At 48.3% G+C, this 21048-nt stretch overlaps 1 protein-coding gene across 10 annotated transcripts in view; it reads right to left on the minus strand.

Annotated features, from left to right (window-relative positions):
• The window catches only part of LDLRAD4 (low density lipoprotein receptor class A domain containing 4), a 335343-nt gene that overhangs the window by 13250 nt on the left and 301045 nt on the right, over positions 1-21048 (minus strand). For 9 of the 10 annotated variants that reach the window (XM_036321970.1, XM_036321962.1, XM_036321965.1 and 6 more), the window contains one exon: positions 8112-8266. In XM_036321970.1, coding sequence (XP_036177863.1) covers positions 8112-8266 — 155 coding nt within the window. Of the gene's footprint in view, positions 1-8111; positions 8267-20506; positions 20738-21048 lie in introns of those variants that run through there. The other variant, XM_036321971.1, reaches the window with a different exon arrangement.

Here is a 21048-nt window from a genome sequence, read left to right on the forward strand (position 1 = left end):
CCCCTCAGAATAAGCCACAACAACTTTCAAGAACTAAGTAAAAACAAACAAAAGAAAGAAAACATTATCATTGGATTATTCATTTTAATGCCTATTTAAAAGATTATTAAAATTTTATGGTTCATAAAATTTTTAATTAATCCTGCTTAAAAATCTCGTTTTAGCTTGCTTTGGCCACAATACACACCACGCTCGAGTGAGCTTCCCGGGGAGCCTGCAGATGCTGGGACATTACTGGGACTGTCTTCAGCATTCACTTCTGTGGGCAGAGGCTGGTTTTTAGTTGTAAAAATAATACATACATTCATTCTTACAATAAACATTTTAACAACACAGACCAAACTCCTTTTGTCCACTTCCTCCCATCCTGGCTCCTCCCCCGAGGAAACCATCAGTTTATGTGGGTCCTTCCTGACCTTTCTCTACAGTATCAGTTTGTAACTTGGGCAACATCATTTTTACTAACTGAGTCACACTTGGTTTTGCAGCAAAACTGTGTAATTTATTGTATAATGTTAAATGCATAACATTTAACTCTCGATGGATTTTGGTTGATGCCAAAAAAAAAATCAAATCCATCTTCAGAGAGCAAATGAGAAAAAGGAAGACTTGCCATTATTGAAAATTAAAAAAAAATTTCACTTAAAATTTTCCCAAAAATGAAATGCAAGCTCTAAGGTAATTTCAAAACTGTTGTGAGCAATGTCAACATAAGTAGAAGGACTACTTGAGCTCTTCACGTTGTTTAAAGACAAATCTTGGCTATTAAAAAGGCCTGCCTACTTTTGTTCGCATGAGAATCACTGGTAACAGCTATGGCCCAGCATCCTTATCCAATTTTTGCCAACAAGTTGGCCTTCTGTTTCTCTTTCTTGAAGGGGACATTCTCATTTTGAAGCTGTTGAAATTATCAATTTCCCCCCCAAATTAACAACTTTCTATCTTTAACTACACACACTGGAGGGTAAGCCTGATAACTGACCAATCTGGCAGCTTGGCTATGTTAACGCCCTCGCTCATTCAGGGAGAGAAACAGCTTGGCCGATGGTAGGAAGCCTGTGCTTGGAGTTGACATTAGGAACTGACCAGCCCTCTCGCAGTCCCCTCGACACTTGGAAATGCAGTTTCAGGGGCTCATGAAATTACGGAGAATTATTAGTGAACGCAGTTGACAACAAGTGGCCCTGGTCTTTCTGCCTCATCCACAGGAAACTGGTGCCTGGCATCTTTCATGCCACCCTGATGCTGAATACAGCATACGGCTCTCTTCTCCTTAGTCTGGAATGGCAGGGACATACCTGCTATAATTGCATCTTCAAACCCGTTGGTTCATTGTTTTGGTACCTTATTGAATGAAAATAGTTTATTTCTGTTGTTTTAGAAATGCTTTTCTAAACGCAAATGAAGTAGGGAGAAATGAGAACAGGCAGGCGCACAGGGGTCTAGCTCCTCAGTCACAGTGGTAATGAATCCTGTGTGTGGTGACTCCCCCACCCCCTGCATCCTTCACTGGACCTCAGGACACAGCCCGTGGGCTTCTCCAGCTCTGCGAGCCCCGAGCCCAGTGGGGCCAGAACGGTCCGTCCTTGGGCCACCCCTGCTCTCAAGGCCAACAGAAAGGAGCCCACAACCAACTCTGCCCTCTTGACCACAGACTCTAGTCTAGCCCCAGAGAGGAGGGCCCTGCCCCGGGAGATGACGGGACAGCAAGGTCCAGGGACACGCACGCCAGGCTGGCGCAGGAAAAGCTCTACTCGCTGGCCCAGGCACACTTGGTTGAACTCCTAATCTTGCAGGAATGACCTTTATGCCCACAAAGAAGTGCTCTCCCATTTTTCTGGAAACCAGTGGCCCTCTGTCTTTTATTTTCACCCTTGTGATAAAGGTGTGAGCGCAGAAGAATATTTTGTCTAAAAACCATCTACACAGGGAGATGGGGCCACAGCAAAAGGTGGGCACCCGCCTATCTTGAGTGGCAGCTGCTCTGCAGCCCACGGCTGAGGATGCCAGGCAGGCACAGAGGCCAGTGTGGCCCAAGAGGCTGACGGTCCAAGAAAAGATGTAACTACAAAACTTATGTGGAATCTCATTTTTACAAGTTCGATCAAGTTTTGTCAAAACACCCTGTGGGGCAAACCACACACACTGGCCACACCCCAGGCCAGATCTACAACTTCCACAGAGAGCGTCTGGGTACAGACTGCCCCATACAAGGGCACTTTGGACCCAAGAACCCAGGTTCCTGTCCCAACAGGCTGGCGGCTGCAGCCCTGGTCCTCCTTGCCAACAGCTGGGAGAAAGAGCAAATGGCCTCCTGGCCTGCGCCCCCCACAGGCTGTGCTCAGTGTCTGCCTGGCGCTGCTGTCTCCACAGGCACCGTGTTTTCACTACTGATTGAATCCCTGCAGCCACTGGTAATGAAGAAATGCCCGATGTGACTCCTTTTGTTAATTTTTAATTGAAATTGCTGTGTTTATAGGTCACAATGGCGGGATAGCCACAATTCCATACGGTTCAAACTAAGTAAATGTTCTTGTTTCGCTGCTGGTCCTCAGCAAATGGCTGGCCACCTTGGCTTTGCCCACTGTCCACCGTGCCCTGGGCTGGCCAGGCGGGTTAAGCCGGCCCCGCTGGCTGGGTACAGGGTGTTGGAGAAGGCCGCTCAGGCCTCTGCCAGCTGTGGCAAGAAAGGCTGGTGTAAACTTCTCTCAGGGTTGTATCTGGATTATTTATGCCCTTTACTGTTTTCCCGTTACTTGGCGGCCTAAGGTAATGAATAATAATCTAGAAAGTATCAAAGCTCTGAAATCACACAAACCAGGCTCTTAAAAATAAGCCTGGGCTACCTCAGAAAGAACACGTCGGGTTTACATCACAAGCCTGCTCACTGCTGTTCGCCGTTACTTAAAGCACTCACTTTTCCTGCAATTTCATTTTCATTCAGAAACGGCTGCTTCCACTACAGTCAGAGCCAGCGCCGTCCCATCCCTTGGACTTCCCGGAACAGCACCTCGGGGACACTGCGGTGATGCAAGCTGACCGGCCTCAGCCAAGGCAAACTCCATCCAGTCCTCCTTTGGGCAGAGGGGACCTGGCACAGAGAGGTGTTCTTGTAGCAGGCACTGCTGGAGGGAGAAGGGAGGAAACCAGGAGAGAGGGGCTGCACGAGGAAGACAGGGCGTGATAAAGTCGGGCATGAGGGCATCACACAAAGAAAACCTTCCAGAATCCAGACAAGCCTGGACAACTGGTGCAACCCACCATTTTCCAGAAGAAGATCCTGTGAAAACCAGGATGTTCCGAGTTGCTGAGACCCCACCTTACTAACCGGTCTTGCTTCTGCTTTGGTGGAAAGCCCGTCAGGGCGGAGCGGGCAGCTCCTCACCCCAGCGTAGTGAAGTTTACTCAACCAGATCGTAACATCTACCTGCTCAGCAAGCCTCCTTCTCAAAACACACCCAACTGTTGTCTTTGACTTTTCCATCCTGACTACCAAGTCTTCCAGCAGAAATAGACACAAATAAATGTAACCAACAGTGTTCAACCAAATTACCTAGGAGTCGATAAATTAGATGCCCAACCCTTCTCGCAGCATCTAGAATAAATATACCTTTTACAAACATGCTTATGGAGACCTCAGAGAGTTCTAGAACAAATGGGCCCAAAGGGCCCCCAGAAGTAAGTGGGTCCCAGCGATGCACAGGCTCACCCGCAGGGAGGCCGGCAGTGGAGACCTACACCCACAAGCTGCTAACCAGCTGGGTGCCGCAGCCCCCGCCACGCAGGCCCCTGGGATGGCAGGGTTTAGATGCTGACAAAGTGAAAGGCACTCAGGGGCTCTGACAACAGACACGAAACCACATGCACAGCAGCCACTGCAAACACCTATCCATCTTCACCAGCGGGCACAAATCTGCACCACCCCACGGGGAGCCCAGAGGCCATCAGTTGTGCTTTATCAGTGAGGGCAGGGCCTTCCCCATTGCCAGCCAAGTCTGGACCTAGCTCTTCTAGGCCCCTTAGGGGAGGAGGCTGCTTGGCACAGGCAGTTACCTAGGGATGTGGAGGGAGAGCCACCTTTCTGGAGGGGCAGCTTGAAAGTGCCCATGCCGAGTCCTCATGCCCCATCCCAAATCCCTCCTATAGTTTATATCCACTTGCTACACACCCCAATGCACACACAAAAATGGCCACTGGAGACCCCTGGCCTCCCCCAGTGAGACTGAGAAAATGCCAGTTAGCATTAGCTCAGTGGATGCCGCTGACGGTGGTGGGGGCGGGGCAAGGGCAGAGCATGGCAAGGACACCTGGCATTGCTTCTTCATTATCTTGGGCAGTGTCTGGCTCCTGTCCGGTGGATGACCGAATGAATGAAGGAGGGAGAAACCGCTGGAGGGACACTACTCCCAAGGCAGACTCCTAGACTAGGACCGTCTTGAACACGCAATTTCTCTGTGGACCCCTAACATTTCCTGCCGAGCTGCTGGGAAGTGTTCACTCTGTGGAAGCCATGAGAGATCCACTTATATGAACAGGCATCCTCTTCAACAGCGAGTGCCTCTGGGAAGGGTGGCGTCCAGTACCCGTGAGATCAGGGGCTCCCCACTCCAGCACTGCTGACATTTGGGGTCAGGTCATTTCTGTTGTGGGGCTGCCCTCTGCATTGCACAATGTTTAGAGCAGCCCTGTAACAACTCCCCGACTTGAGTTGACCAAGACATGTCTCTTGAAATCGTCAAATGTCCCTGAGAGGGCAAATCCCCGCTGGTTGGGGACATGAGTGGAAGTGAATCCGATTGCCCTCCCGGGGCTGCATGCAGGGAATTGGCATTTCTAAGTAGGTAATTGGGAGGCAAGAAGCCTGGTGAGGAAGCACCTTCTGGGCCAAAGGACCGCACGTGAGATTTCTATCTGAGTCCAGGAGAGAAGTTAAGTTGCTTCCTCACCCTCTCTCTTTCCTCTTTTGACTATAAACTAGGCCAGTGGTAGGCAAACTGTGAAGAGCCACACTCAATGGGCCAAAGAGCCGCATGTGGCTCGTGAGCCGCAGTTTGCTGACCACTGAACTAGGCTAATGGTCCTAGTCATGAAATGGAGCTACCGTCTGGGCCTGAATTGTCTTGGTCACTGTGTAAAAACTATATCTTGAGCTTATGAAACGTTGAACAGAGCCTATTGCAGTGGTGGCGAACCTTTTGAGCTCGGCGTGTCAGCATTTTGAAAAGCCCTAACTTAACTCTGGTGCCGTGTCACATATAGAAATTTTTTGATATTTGCAACCATAGTAAAACAAGGATTTATCTTTTTGATATTTATTTTATATATTTAAATGCCATTTAACAAAGAAAAATCAACCAAAAAAAAATGAGTTCGCGTGTCACCTCTGACCTGCGTGTCATAGGTTCGCCATCACTGGCTATTGCTAAGCTGCACGATAGCCACATTCCCATTTTATTGGGGAGGAAAATTCAAGCCTTGGGAAGCAACAGCATTCATATTGAGCTCCCAGGGGCAGAACTTTCAAGCGTTTATTAATGAAATTAGACACAGGCGGTGATCAGACCTCTGCAGACACGATCTTAGCTGCTGACTACCTTCACTTGCCATGCAGTGGTGGCCCTGCAGGAACCTCTGGAAGTCACTTTATCGCTTTCTTGATTTCAAGAACAGGAGGCCCACTACCCACGGGAAACAGAACACACATCCCAAGTAAAACTACACTTGCATTTTTTATTTTCTCTTTTTGTAAAATAGTTTTCCTGCCACCCCTCTTTGCTGGTCCTTATGCAGAGTGACTGTCTGGGAGGGAGCTACCAGTCTGGGGACAGAGACCAGTGAGCAGGCGCGAAGGCAGCAATGGCTGGGGACAGTGAGAGGAGGCCTGGCCAGGTGTGTGCTGAGGTGTGGAGGAAGGAGCCACCTCTCCTATCCAAGGCAAGGCGAGGCAGGGGGCAGAAAGATGATCCCTGAAGCAACCCTGAGGGGAGGACGGGGTGGTGGGGCCCAGGCTGGGCAACGGCAAATGCACCCGAATTGCCCAAGTGCAGTGGCTCCAAGTACTTTGGGGCTTGAAGCAGAAAGTGTAAGATGGGGAACTTGGACACATTCATGGCAGGTACTGCCCAGAAACTTGAGAGCTGCCTATTGATGGTGATAACGAGTGGGATAGTTTTACCTATTTCTCCCCAAGGCCAGGGGTCGGAATTTATAGTCCTCGCATTAAGGCTCAGGCAAAGCAATGCTGGCTGATTCTTTTATAGTTCTAAAACTACTGCTGTATCTGTCCTCTCTCTTTAAACTCAGGACGATTACGTGTATTTTGTGTTAGAACTTCGGAGGAATTGGTTCTCTCCTTCAGGTAACAGAGTGTGTTTGTGTGGAGGGGGGGCAAGAGAGGGGGTATCTACCGGCTCAGGACACCAGTGTCCTGTGAGTCTGGACCCCGCAGGTGCCAGGTTGCCGAGATAACAGGGGTCCCACAGGAAAGCCATCGTGGTGTGATGAAAGCCAGGTTAACTTGTGGACCGAGCTGGGGATCTGGTGAGATGGAGGAAGGGGACAGCAGAGGACAAGAGAAAGCAAGAAGGACTGATTCTTGTCACTGTCACGGCAGCTCTGTAGGTCTGAAGGGTGGCACACAAAAGCCCCATCCCTTTGCTCTCTCTCTGCATGCCATGGGCACAGAACCCTTGGCAAACCTGAGTTCTACCCATGAGAACAGCAGAACTGATGGCTCACTGAGCCACTCTGCAGCCTCAGTGAAGCACGACTCTGACCTCCTAAGAGGTCCCAGGGGCCCTGGGTTGGGCTGCACCATACCCACCAGGCCAGTTGTACCCCACACTCACGATGGTCTCCCTAAGCCAGGTACCAGACAGCGCTGGTCCTGACACGTACTCCGAGAAGCTCATATTATGCGGGAATTCTGCCTCCTTTGCCCACCACCAAAGCCAACAATTTATAAGTACCTAAATTTCCCATTCCCATGCTTTTGACAAAAAATCGCCAGAATCAGTCCTGGCCAGGTTGCTTAGTTGGTAGGAGCCTCATCCTGTACCGCAAAAGGTGGTGGGTTCAATCCCCAGTCAGGGCACATACCAAGGTTTCAGGTTCAATCCCCAGTCAGGGCACATACCAAGGTTTCAGGTTCAATCCCCAGTCATGGCACATGTGGGAGGCAACTGTTCCATGTTTCTCTCTCACATTGCTGTTCCTCTCCCTCTTTCTCCCTCTCCCTTCCTCTGTCTAAAATCAATAAAAGAATATATACATATATATATTCTTTTATGTATGTATTTATAAATAAAATAAAAAACTAAAAACCGCCAGAATCATAGTTTGCAAAACTAGCTCAGAACAGAAAGTTCCGGTGGCCCTTGGTCTACCAGGTGCAGATCACAGAGCAGTTAAGCTGAAAATCAGTGTTTTATTTTCTAGTGGAGGGTGGTTCAGAAGTAGCTAGAAACTTTAAAAAACCAACCTGAAGAGCCTTACTATAGGCTGTTCTGTAAGCCCATCACAAACCAACCCGCCCTGAGGCACTCGAGGAGGCCCGAGCCCTCGCTGTCCCACCGCCGCCCGCCCCTCCAGCCACACCCAGCACTGCTGACCTCCTCAGAGTCTTACAAATGCAGGTCAATAGCACACGTGTATTCAAGGACGGGTCTCTCCATAACAACACAGATGGATCTCAGAAGTGTGATGTGAGCGAAAGAAGGCAGACGCCAAAGAGCACCTATTGTATAAGCCTATTGTTATCAAGTTCAAGCTGGTGAAAGTCATCTGTACCGACTCCGGGCAGTGGTGACCTCCTGCGGGGCACGCCTGGGCCTGGGTGTGTTTCTAGAGGCTGCTCCTGTCCCTCTGCTGCTCGGGTGCAGGTTACACGGGTGCGCTCAGTTTGTGAGGATTCACTGAGCTGAACATTCAGGATGCACATGCTTTCCCATGAGTGTAGTGACCTTCGATGGAGAGTTTCCCATACTCCTGAGCCATGGTGGGCTGACACGAGAGGCTGTCCTGCTTCGTGGCCCTCACGGGCACCCGGCCGCACTCTTGGAGCCTGGGCTAGAGGCCTGGGCAGCACAGAAGAGGCGCAGGCCCACACTTACCTGCTGCAGCCGGTCCTCTTGCCTCCTGCTCTGACTCGGACGGTTGATGAAAGACCGCGTGGACACTTTGTAGTGATTCAGCAGGCAGACGATGACCACGACCATCACCGTAACCACCACAATGATGATGATGATCTGGGCGAACTCCAGCTCCGCTGCGAAGGAAGAGGAAACCGTGTTAACCACGTGCCCCACTCAGCTCCCCAGACCCCGTCTCCTCAAGGCACTCTGACCATGACAACCACCAGGCATTGAAGGTCTCTTGCACGAATCTGCTCCTCAAGGGAACCTCATGAGAGAGAAGCTACTTTTCCCCAGGCCTGCTGCCCAAGGCCACTGCCAGACTTCGACATTCTAATAACATTTAAATAAAAGGAGACCCAGGCAGGCCTGCGGTCTCAGCCTAACCCTGTGCTCAGACAAATCTGTCTTTGCAATTTTATAATGAGAAGAACCAGAGGAAAATGTATTCCACTGGCCCTACGAGACCTCTGGAGGTGCTATGCTGTAACTGACACCATTCCACACGGGAAATGCAAAGACCAGCCCAGTGCGTACGCCACAGGCTGGTGGACACACCTACTGAGCAGGTGAGCCCTTAAGGGCCATCTCTTGGATATGAAAAGCTCAGCGTCTTCATTACCTAAACTCTGTTCTTGTGAGATGACTCGCACACCCTTAGGGGAGTTAAGAAAGTCTCTCAAAACTGCAGCTGTTCCTCCCAGTATGTAATTTCTCTAAGAAAGTTAAACCCATCTTCATGGTTGAGTTTCCCAAAGCACATCCACACAGGACCCACATGGTACACACTGAAGAGAAAACCTATGTTGATAAAGTACTCCAACCTCCTTTCCTCAAAGCCGCTGCCTTTGGAAGTACCAGTTAATTTAGAAAATACATCTCCACTGTGTTGAACTCCGCGGGGACCACACTTTATGAGCAGCCGGGTCACCATGGGTTCTGACACTGCCATGAAAGAGATGGTCTAAATGCCATTAACACATGCTTCACACACAAGTGTAGCGCCAAGGAGCTACTTCTGGAAGAACAGCACAGTGAGTTGTCAAGTAGAGAGGGAGGTGGTTCAAGCCCTTCAGTTCGCAGGGAGGAGCAGAGGCTCAGTGCTCAAGGGCAGCTGCAAACCCAGACTTTCTGCTTCCTGGCTTCCAGCGCGTGGCTCTTAAGTGTTGGCTGCCTGTGCTCCCAAGTCTCCGCCCGCTAAAAGGAAGTGACTGTCTGCACAGGGGCATCACGTTAAAGGGTGAGAGGCTCAGGAGGACGGCGAGGAGCACAGTGCCCAACTTTTGCTGTGAGGTGGGGAGGTGTGGGGTATAATGAAGGGCAAGAGAAAGAGGGGGGAGCTCTCTCTACTATGCTACTGCGTCACACTTGCAGCACATACAGGCATGCACACTCATACACACATATACGTGTGCACACAGATATACATGCATGCATGCACACATGCATGTGCACACAAAAGCACGTGTGGACATACACACACGGGCACAATGCACACATGCATACAAATACACACCTGTATGGTACACATGCATACAAGGCATGCGCATACATGTACACATGTGCACAATGCACACTCTTTTGCTGCAGCAGGACTCAGGCCACTGGCATTATGGGAAGCATTATGGGCTCACACTTGGGATGATGCAAAAGGGGACTGGGTACCACCTTCCCCCCAGTATTTGCAGCTGTGTGCCTCCACCATCCACACCCTGGGAACAGAGGGGCAGGGGCCGGGATGGGGGTAGATGGAGGGTCTTCCTGAATTCCGCCATGTCCTGCCCTGTAACAGTGTCCTCCGCTCTTATCCTTGGCCCCCACATACCTGAGGGAATGGAGATTTACATCGCACCCTCTGGACCGGGTTGGACTGCACTTGGCACTGGGCCTGTATGGCCGTTGGTTCAGAGGTGCGCCTTAGAGAATGGAGAGCTGAGTGTAAGGGAACTGAACTATTGAGCCCCTGGTGGGGAGCAATTAAGGCCAGGCAGGTTTGCTGGGCACACCCCTAGCCGGCAGTAAAAGGGCAGATCCCAGTGAGCAAGGCTGACTGTGGAGGTTCAAGCAGCAATGCCCTGAGTGGCTCTAGAGAAGCGGTTCTCAACCTGTGGGTCGCGACCCCTTTGGGGGTCAAATGACCCTTTCACAGGGGTCGCCTAAGACCATCAGAAAACACATATATAATTACATATTGTTTTTGTGATTAATCACTATGCTTTAATTATGTTCAATCTGTAACAATGAAAATACATCCTGCATATCAGATATTTACATGATGATTCATAACAGTAGCAAAATTACGGTTATGAAGTAGCAACGAAGATAATTTTACGGTTGGGTCACGACATGAGGAACTGTATTAAAGGGTCGTGGCATTAGGAAGGTTGAGAACCACTGGCCTAGAGGCTGGCAGTCAGCAAGACCCTAGCTCCCCACCTCCCCTTCCTAGTGTCACTGCTCTGGACACCCCTGAGGTCTAATGGCTGATTTGGCAAGGCCTCCGGAGGCCCTGGGTGCCCAGTTCATCCCCGAGGACTTCAGCATCTACTTCCTGTGGGGAATTTATGTACACCCAAACCATTCCCAGGGACTATCAGAACATGATAGGAGCCTCCTGGAAAAGACTGAAATTTCTCTCAATCAGATAAATGTGACCTCATTTATCCTCACAGGCTGTAGGATGTGTGACATGCTTGTTAACCCAGAAACACTGCCTTCATGACCCTGCCTTTGCACATAACATTTCCATGTCCAGGACATCCCGTGTTTTTTGGTGCCCATGTCACATGGTGCCTGTGTGGCCATGTGATTGGATCCCTTTCTTTGCTACTTATAAGATGTTGACTGTCTGTCTCTCATAGGAAACTATGATCAGAAACCTACTTCTATTTATCTTGTATTTTTGGTGTCAGGCATGGGGCGGTGCCTGTCAGGTAGTTAAGTGACTTCATCAATGAATGAGTCTGGAGCACCCATGTTGAGGCCAAGACCTCTCTTCTGGGACGCATGGCTCCACCTGCGCAGGTGTGCTCCCTGCGAGGACAGCTACTGCTGACAGGACTGAGGCCTGCATGGGCCAGAGGACACAAGGAGTGCGACTCAGCAGAGCTGTGAGGATATGTGCAGAGGGGTGAGCTGCCAACCCAAGGACTATCACCGCAGTGACAAGCAGTCACTGACCTAAGCAGGGAGTTAATTCTGCTTAGGCCAAAGGTGGCCAAGGTATCATGAAGACAACCCAGCCCTGGCAGGATGGCTCAGCGGGTTGGAGCGTTGTCCCTTGCACCAAAAGGTTGCAGGTTCAATTCCCTGTCCAGGCACATACCTAGGTTGTGGGTTAGATCCCCAGTCGGGGTGTGTGCAGGGAGGCAACTGATTGATGTTTCACACACTCTCTTCCCCCTCTTCCTCTCTCTCTGAAATCACTTAAAAAACAACAACACATATCCTCAGGTGAGGATTTAAAAAAAAGCCTGAACCCATAATACCGTGTCGTTTTACTAACCTTTATTTTTACTTTGTGGATGAATAGCAGTGTGTTCATAAATTGCCTTTCAGGTTAAATCCAGCCCTGAAATTGACAAATGGTTTTGTTTCCCAAGAAAACTTCATTGCTTTACAGCCATGGGAAGAGAGGAAAGTGATAACTACAGTGAGGGATCTCACACAAAGTCTTCATGGGTTAACCCTCCACTTGCAGAATGTCATCCTAGGGCAGTGGTCCGCAAACCGCGGCTCGCGAGCCACATGCGGCTCTTTGACCCCTTGAATGTGGCTCTTCCACAAAATACCACGTGCCGGCGCGCACGTACAGGGAACGCTGTGGAGTGAAAGAAGATGTAGTGTCGAGGATTGAGAAAGGTATGTTGAGATGGTTTGGACATATAGACAGGATGAACAAAAGGAGATAGACGAAACAAGTATACAAGACGAGTGTTGGATGGGAGAGTTGGAAGGGGGTCGACCTCAGCGAACGTACCTCAATCAGATTGAGGACGTTTTTAGCAAAGGCCAGCTTAGGAGTACCCTAATTAAGTTAATAACAATGTACCTACCTATATAGTTTAAGTTTAAAAAATTTGGCTCTCAAAAGAAATTTCAATCGCTATACTGTTGATATTTGGCTCTGTTGACTAATGAGTTTGCCAACCACTGTCCTAGGTCATCTTTTCCTGAATATGGAAAGCGATGCAGATACCCATTCATAGCAGAGTAATCCAATTATATTTTCAAATTCTATGGACATATTTGGGCATATTTGTTGCGTTCCATTTGAAAAGGATTTTTATTATAAAAATGACCTTTAAAACTTAAACGATATAGAATGAAATAGTGTATAATGTAAAAGTTCCCCTTTATGGGCCATGCTGTCCTGGGGGTGGGGAGCACAGTTCACCCATTGTGTGTATTTGTACATTTGCCTATTGAATAAGGGCTTTCTTCTTATTAATGAATGGAATCATTGTACAAACATTGTTCTAGTTTTTTTCACGTAATACATCACAAACATCTTAAACAAGAATATATAGACCAACCTCAGTCTTTATGGAGGCCATTATTCCAGAATACAAATATACGAGACCTTACATTTTCCACTTGATGGATGTTTAGGTAGTTCCTTTTTTTTTTTTTTTTTTTTTCTATTATGACCCAAAGATTGTGTGTACATGCATATGTGTGTGGGTATCAATGTGTGTGTTGACCCACGTTTGTAAGTATCCCTATAGGAAAGATTCCTAAAATTGAAATTTCTGGATCAAGGATATTCCTTTTAAATGCTGATGGCTACGGATACCCTGCTTTATAAAAAGGCCCTTGCCAAGAGGAGGTGCTCCTCACATCTTCGTTAATAATGAACACTCACCCTTTTCATTTGTACAAATCTCATGGGCAAAAATACATATCTTGTTTTACTTGTATTTCCCCAATTTCTGGTAATTTTAGATCTTTCCCTATGGTGGTAATTTATATTTTTGTAAATATAATATTTTGTAAATATAATATTTTATAAATATAATATATTGGTAATTTATATTTTTCTTTTTCATAATCACATTAGCTTACAGTTTTCTCATTTGTTTGTAAGCAGTCTTTACATATTATGGCTATAAATCTTTGTCTGTTACATGTAGTGCTAATATTTTCTCCTAGCCTTCACTTCTTTAAATTTTGCTATGAGTTTCTCTATAGGAAATATAAATTTTTATGTCATCAACTACTGTCTCTCTTTCCTCTATGGCTTCTACACTTCCTGTTTGATTAGAAAGGTCGTCTCTAATATTCTTAAAATATTTTTCTTCTAAGTTTTTTGCAGTTAGCATTTTTATGTTTTATTCACTCTGGATTTGATTTGTTTTCATCTGAGCCAGCAGATAGCACATTTAATACTGTTTGAAAGGCATGAATCTTCTGATCTAATGTCATACTAAAAAGTTCACTGAAAGCAAGGATAAAGCAAGAAAGTTCTCAGTTGTGGGAAACAGTGTATAGTCCCACCATCTTTCTTTCCCAGGGGACATCTTGCTCTTGGGCTGCACTTTACCAGCTTCTTGGCAACATGCCATGCCTGCTGGGAGGTGCTGGCACCTGGAAGGCCCAACCTACCCCCCAATGTGTCCAAACTTGCTGCACTTCCTTCCTTGGCTCCACCCTCTTGATCTGCTTAGACTAGAGTTCACAAGTACTTTGGTCTCAGGATCCCTCCATTCTCTTAAAAGTGACTGATTATTCCCAAAGAGCTTTGTTTGTGTGATGATGTCTATCGATATTTCCCGTACTTGAAATTAAAATGGAAAATTTTAAATATTTATTCATTAAAAATACACTCACTATATGCTAACATATATCACTTGATAAAATAACTATTTTTCAAAACAAAAAAATTAGTGATAAGAGTGGCATTCCTTTTGTTTTTTCTTAAAGATCTTAAAAATTGATTTTTAGAAAGAGAAGAAGGGAGGGACAGAAGGAAGGAGGAAGAGAGAGAGAGAGAGAGGGAGAGAGAGAGAGAGAGAGAGAGAGAGAGAGAGAGAGAGAGAGAAACATCCATGTGAGAGCGATACAACCATTGTCTGCCTCCTGCATGCCCCCTACCGAGGATGGAGCCTGCAACCCAGGCATATACCCTGACCAGAATGGAATTGGCAAGTTTTTGGTACACAGGATGATGCCCAACCAAGCCGCACCAGCCAGGGCAAGAATGGCATTTCATTATATTTCTGCACATCTCTTTAATATCTGTCTGAACAGAAGAGAGCTGGATTCTCCTCTCTGCTTCACTCTCAATGTGTTGTGACATGTTGTTTTAGTTAAAGTATATGAAGAAGATCTGGCCTCACTGGGAGGGTTTGGGGGAGCCCCTGGATCTTCAGCCATACTTGGAGAACTGGTGGTCTAGCCCAACTGACAGCAGGCACTCCAGTACAAACATTAGCAGCCTGGCTTTCTTGGGGACATTGCAGATGCCAGGATTTGAGATGTGGTTGAAATAGCTCCAGGGTCACTGTCCTGAGTTTTCATGCATGAGTATGGCCACAGCAGGTGCATTATGACAGAGGACACACAGTGACCCTAGGGGTTCACAGGCATTTGAAGCGCTGAACTTGCCTGGGGCAGGGCGAGGGCAGAGCTTGGCGGAACTGGGTCTTCAGGGCGCCACTCACTGAGGCAAGCAGTGAAGCCCAGCTGGCCACTCTGGGTGACAGAAGCCCCATCAGAGCCTGAGCTACTATAGCCCTTGGGCCAGCGTGAGAAGCAGCTCTTCCTGCAGGACTGGCCCAGGTCCCACAGGCCACTGTCCTAACAACCACGTCCTCATCAGGCACAGAAGCAGCAGCTGCAATCTGACCCCTGGTTCTATGTCAAGGTCACCTGTGGCACTCCCTGAAGCCCCAACGTCGGGGACCCATGCGACACTGTGAAGCTCCCGGGCACGGAGCCCCACTAGAGCCTTGCAGCCCCCATCCAATGAGCAGCAGACCTTTGCTTTGAACTTTGGGCCACATCAGTCAATGAAGACAAGACTTTTCCTGAACACGAACAACTGGAAAAACGAAGCTTTTACTCTCTTTGGGGCTACAAATACTCCCCCAAGAGGGGTCAGAGGGTTCTTAAAGTGAGAATTCGTGCAAACAGAGAGAGGGTTCTAGGAAGCAAGCATGATGACTTCTGGACCCCAGAGTCTTGTGCTACTAATACCCTCTCCCTTCAAGACCTTACTCAAGCTCACGAAGGGAATACAAGCAACCCCCATGCCTGTCCTCCCACACCCTCTTTCACTCCAAACAGGAAGATTCTACTGAAAAATGCATCACAAAGAGCAAATTCAGTCAAGACCATAGCACCACAGGATATCCGCAGCCTGGATGGCAGATGGGAAGGGCAGATGGGGGAGGGAGCTGCAGACCCACAAACCCAGCTGCCCTCCTCCCCTCTGTCTTTACATTTTGCAATAACTGTGATCGGTGATCCTTGTCTCTCCTTTCGCCATTCCTGAACCTTCCCTCCAAGTCCCCCACCCCTACATGGAGACTGCTCAGAGGCAGTCAGGACCCCAAAGTGTTTTGCCAGCGCCCAACACGACCATGTTGCCAAAGGCCTAATTTTACATCTTCTCAAGAAAATAACTTTCATAGGACAAGTAAAAGAAATTTTATATTTAAAAAAAACCCCCAACAACCCTGCATTCCCACCTCTGAATGTATCAGATGAAATTCAGCACACCTGTTGTTCAGAGTCTCTAGTTTCAAGATTTCTGTGTTTCTGATCTCAACCACAGACATGTCCAGGGCTCCAGGGACCTCACCAGCAGCGCCCTATACACAGTCAAGACTCAGGCGGGCCAAACCCTCTCCACTTCCTGCTGAAACCACCATCCCTTCAAGGTGGCAGCTCCTGGCCACACATTCCCGTACACATGCCCCCCCCCCCACACACACACATACCCTCCCAGCTTGTACCCATTTCTCTTCCATGTGCTCCAGGCTTGAAGGCCCAGGGTGCAAGGCTGTGCACAGGGCAGCAGAAGGTGCAGTGAGGCCTGTTACCCACCCCACAGGGAATTCTCTGGACAAGGCCCTGAGAGGCATATTATCAGACAGGTGCATGCACGCTACTGCTCTGGAGAACCCAGGCACCCCACCCTGTGGAGCTGCAGTCTGTCCACTACACTTGGGCCTTGCTGCCCTTCCTCCCCCTGGTCTGCCTACATCTGGCCCTTCAGAGGCTATGTGCAATGGTGCACAGAAAGGAAAAATGCCGATAACCTCTCCCTTCAAGACCCTATTCCAGCTTTGGTTTTAGGGGATGGGATGGAAAGGGGAGGCTAAGAGGAGAATGAATTTCAATGAACTTAATAAAGTTTAAAAAAATTTATAGGAATGGTAGAGTTCTGAGAGAATAACAGGGATACTTTGGGATTTCCAAAATGTCATATATCCAATAGGGATTCTGACCACAGCCCACTGAGTCAGTTTTCCTTGATTTCAATAGCTACTGATATCAACAGAAGAACATCAAAAAGCAGGCAAGGAGAGAAATTGAGGCCCAAGTCAAATTTTCACACTCTCCCTCTTCTCAGGGGGCTATACAGCTCCTGACGCTGCAATGGATGAGTCAGTGCCACCCAAACACCAGAAATTTTATAATAAATCTATCCTTAAGTGTACAGGAAGGCATCACACCACCTTACATAATTACCGTAAACCGGTGACAGTGACAACAGTGATGATGGCATCTCTGTGTTTTTATAGAAACATCTCCGAGAGGTTCCAAGATGCGCAGCGGAGAATTACAGAAACCGGGGGCTGTGTGAGGCCCGTGGGTCGATTCCCTGGTTCAACGAAGAGCTGCACTGACTCATACGAGAGGCATGAGTGTCTGTACTATTTTTAAAGAACTTTGGGGGAAGTGTGGTTCTACCACCTTAGGTTCCTAATATAACACTCATTTCTATTTGTGGTCTGGTTAACACCATCTTCCATGTGGTCTTTCCTCCATGAATAAAGCATCCCTCACAGAAGTCCTACTTTCTAAACGTGTGATTATTTTTAAGTTTCAGATACATAAGTTATGCCCTTTCTGACCCTATAACAGGGGAGGTTCTGGGCCTCCCAACAGCCCGCTCCTTCCACCAAGCCAAGCAAACACCTGGCAGCATCAGAAAAGTTGCAATGCAGAATACGATGACAGCGCTGACTGCTCTCCGCAATCCCTGCACAGCACCCTAGGGGTTCATCTCCCACCCTGGCCGTCCCCATGAGGTACTGCCCCTCACTCCCCCCAAGTCCCAGCATATCCTGGGAACACTGAGACCACTCCGGGGGAGGGGGGGGTAGACCAGCTGCCAGGGCTAGCGCACCATCCAGGCAGCCCCTCTCTCCAGAGCTCTCCTAGGCCCCCACCGTGGCTCAGGCACAGTGAATGGAAGCCTGCATTGCCTTCCTCTCTGTCTTCCTGGGCAGAGATGGGTGTGGTGAGAAGATGACAGCCTGGGGGTGTCTTACTCTTTATTTACGGCTCTGTGACACTTTTTAAAGTGCTGAACGTTCCTAAAGGCTAGTGGATTCTTTCCCGAATCCTCAGAGACTGGGCGGTGGGGGCAGGAAGATGGGTGGGGGCAGGAGTTGGGATCCACATAGACTATAATTGTCTCAAGTTTGTGAACTGTTAGTATAAAAATACTCTCGGAGACTTTAATGGTTGAATGAAAATTCGCACTCATTGGTTGAGGGGGGGCGGGGAATTCAGCCTGTGCTGTAAGAATAACTTCACAGCTTGAAGGTCAGAAGGCAAAAGAGTAAGAGCTGTAATCGTAACGATTATATTATATGCAGGGTGGGGCAAAAGTAGGTTTACGGTTGTGAGTACGTGAAACAGAGTTTACTCTTGTATTATTACTTATTAATTATTGTATTATTTTCTACATGAGCAACTGTAAAATAAGCCTCCTTTTGCCCCACCCTGTATTCTGAACTTTCTTTTCCTCAGGGTGGGTTGGCTACTCTGATCTATCCTACAACAAGCAGAACAACAGGAGGGGAAAAGAGCCACCCAGATTTGGAAGTACCCAGATTTGGGTCACTCCCGGCGCTAGCTTCCTTAGAACGTCTCTCCTAACTCCTTGCTGATGGGCTCTCTACCCCTGGGGGGCTCCCCTGCATGCATTTGAACCCTGGCACAGCATTTATCACTGTCTTGTTGGTGCCCAATTTTCCGGTCTTCCTCCCCCATGGAGTGAGCCCTGGGACAGCATCCTGTTCTGTAGCATCCTCAGCAGGTAGCAGGCACCTGGCACAGGCCGGTGCTCGTTACAGGTAACTGAGGAAGAAATCCCTGAAGGAAGGGGCCCCAAGGACCAAGTCATATTTGAACGGTGTCTAGCGCAGAACCATATTCCACTAAACATTTATTGATGACTTTAGTAGAAAAGTTTTGCTAAAGTTTTCATATTCTGTAACAATTATTCAACGATTGCTGCTTCCTCTAGGCGGGGTGAACTGTCCCTGGAAAGAGCCTGGGTCTGCTACAAGTGACCTGTGTATAGAATCCTTCTGACAGTCACATATTTATAATGAACGTTATTCATGATAATGAAAGTGGGGATGTTCCTATGATCTGTAGGGGAGAGATGAAAGCAGAGCATAAATGGCACAGGGCCCTCGGAGGGCAAGGTATGGCCCCGGCACATTTGCCGGACTCTGGTCCGAGGCCAGGTGCCTTTGATGGCACTGGCAAGCAGGTAGTAGTGAGAGACAATCAGATTGACCATTTAATCCCCAGAATGCAGATACTGTGAGTCCATCTGGCTAGAACAACATCTTTTTAATTTACTGAGGTCTAAGCACTCATCCAACACAACTTCCCACTATGCATTTCAGAATCTAGAGTTTCGTGATCTCTTCACAAAGAAATTTAGCTAAATATGTTCCAAAGATAACTGGCAGGATTTTCTGAAAACACAGCAGAGCAGCAAGAGCAATTAGGACCTTTGAAAAGTCTATCCCTCTGCCAGGCTATAAATGGGAAGAGATACCTGGGTAAAACCATAATTCCCTCTATATAATTCATTTGAAGTCCACCCTCACCCAGCCCCACATTATTAAATTAGAAAAGTGTCTCAGAAAATAACAGCTGCACCAGTAACTGTCTTGTTCACAGTTGAGAGCAGTGGGTTGTGAGTGCTCCCTGGCCAGCAGTCAGCCTGTCTGTCTCCCTCTCAGAGTCACAGGTCTTTCCTAACATCAACTGTTACTGCCCTGGTGCCTGAGAAACTACCCAGGGAACCACCCACATCCTGAGGAATGCATCTTTTCTTTAAAATGCTGTTTTTAGTGACTCAGGGTGAAAACAAAGCACTCACGAGTGAGTAACAATATCCAGGGGAGGTCTCAACCTCACTCACAGAGCATTTGAGAACCCCAAACTCCAAAGCAACAAACCTATGTATTTATGCACAACATCTCCAACATAAACAAAATGATTATAGAGGAGGAAAAAAATGAAAAAGCCCAAAATACATCTTCCTAAAGAGAGTCGAGCCCCGAAATGTTCTCAGAGCTGACAGACCCACCCCCACCCCGACCCCCACCACCACTTAGGGAGACACAAACTTCTTTTCTCAATTCTATCCTCAGCCTAAACTCCAAGAACAACCACAACCAGCCCTGAGAGCAGGCAGCACCCACAGCTGGCCTTTGGAAGTGTACCTCTTTTCAAGAACAGGTCTTTAAACGGGGCCTCCTTCAGTGTGCTGTTGCTCAGGTGGTCTCTGGACATAATCGAGTCCTTTGCAAGGGGGAGTCCAACCGTGATGCTGCCCCCCCAGTTCAAAGCATCCCTTCAGCCTCAGGCAATCTCCTCTCCAGGCAGCTCAGAGGTGCAGTTATAGCCAGTGAGATGTGTGTGTGTGTGTGTCTTTCTACTGTATCAGCGGGGCCCAGCCCAGGTGCTAGACTCAAATGCTGTGGCTCTGACCGCAGACTGTGGCTACCAATTATCAACTGCCATCCACAGAAACCGGGAGCTCTGCGGCAGGAAGCCGCTGGTGTCACAGAGCAGATAACAAGTCCAGGGTCTGAACTCCTGAGAGCATCTGAACACCCAGGGTTTTAAACAGCCACACACAGCAATTATTGGTTTGCATTTCTTGTGCGTGGCCTCAGACGGGACATGTTACACACACAGATGAGTGGAATGCTGCTAGACAGATCATCTTCTGGTTCAATTACGTCCAGTAATCTTTTTAACAGGCAAATATCAAACCAGACAAGAGAGAAAGGGGAAATCTACAAATCTCAATCCAATATTTCTCCCCATGATTTCTGCTAGAGGCTTTCAGAGTTGAAGAAATGGGGGGGGGGAGGGGGGGAGCTTACCGAGGCAGCATGCAGCAGCATGTGTAAACAGGCAGGGACGCTTAGCCACTCATGCTTTTCTGCTGTGAATCCAGCCTCAGGAGCACGTCCGGGCTCAGAGCGCACGCCGTGTCCCTCACGGCAGGAGCCAAGCTGTGGGCTGTCCTCTGGGTCCTCCTCTCCCCAGAGTCTCTAACTGATGGGAGCAGCGTGCGTGGCTCCTGCAGCTAGGCTCTGCACTGGCAACTGGCAAAGCCACAGCCACAGCAGGAAACACTCACAGTTTCTCTCCCCCTGCTTCTCTCTCTCTCTCTCTCTCTCTCTCTCTCTCTCTCTCTCTCTCTCTCTCTCTCTCTCTCTCTCTCTCTCGTCATCATTATGTCTCCATGCATGGTAGTAGAAATATTCCCCAGAGAATCCTCTACAGTCAGGACTCTCAATCTTCCTGTGCAATTTTAGTTTACAAGGTTCAGAAATTGCAGAAAAACAATCTCAGGTAATGAGAAAAGGCAATTCAAACACTAAAGCAGAGCCGTATCTCAGGAGGGCGCTTTTTCCTGGTT

This window comes from Myotis myotis, unplaced genomic scaffold, assembly GCF_014108235.1.
Source record: "Myotis myotis isolate mMyoMyo1 unplaced genomic scaffold, mMyoMyo1.p scaffold_m19_p_9, whole genome shotgun sequence".
In the NCBI taxonomy this organism is placed as follows: Eukaryota; Metazoa; Chordata; class Mammalia; order Chiroptera; family Vespertilionidae; genus Myotis; species Myotis myotis.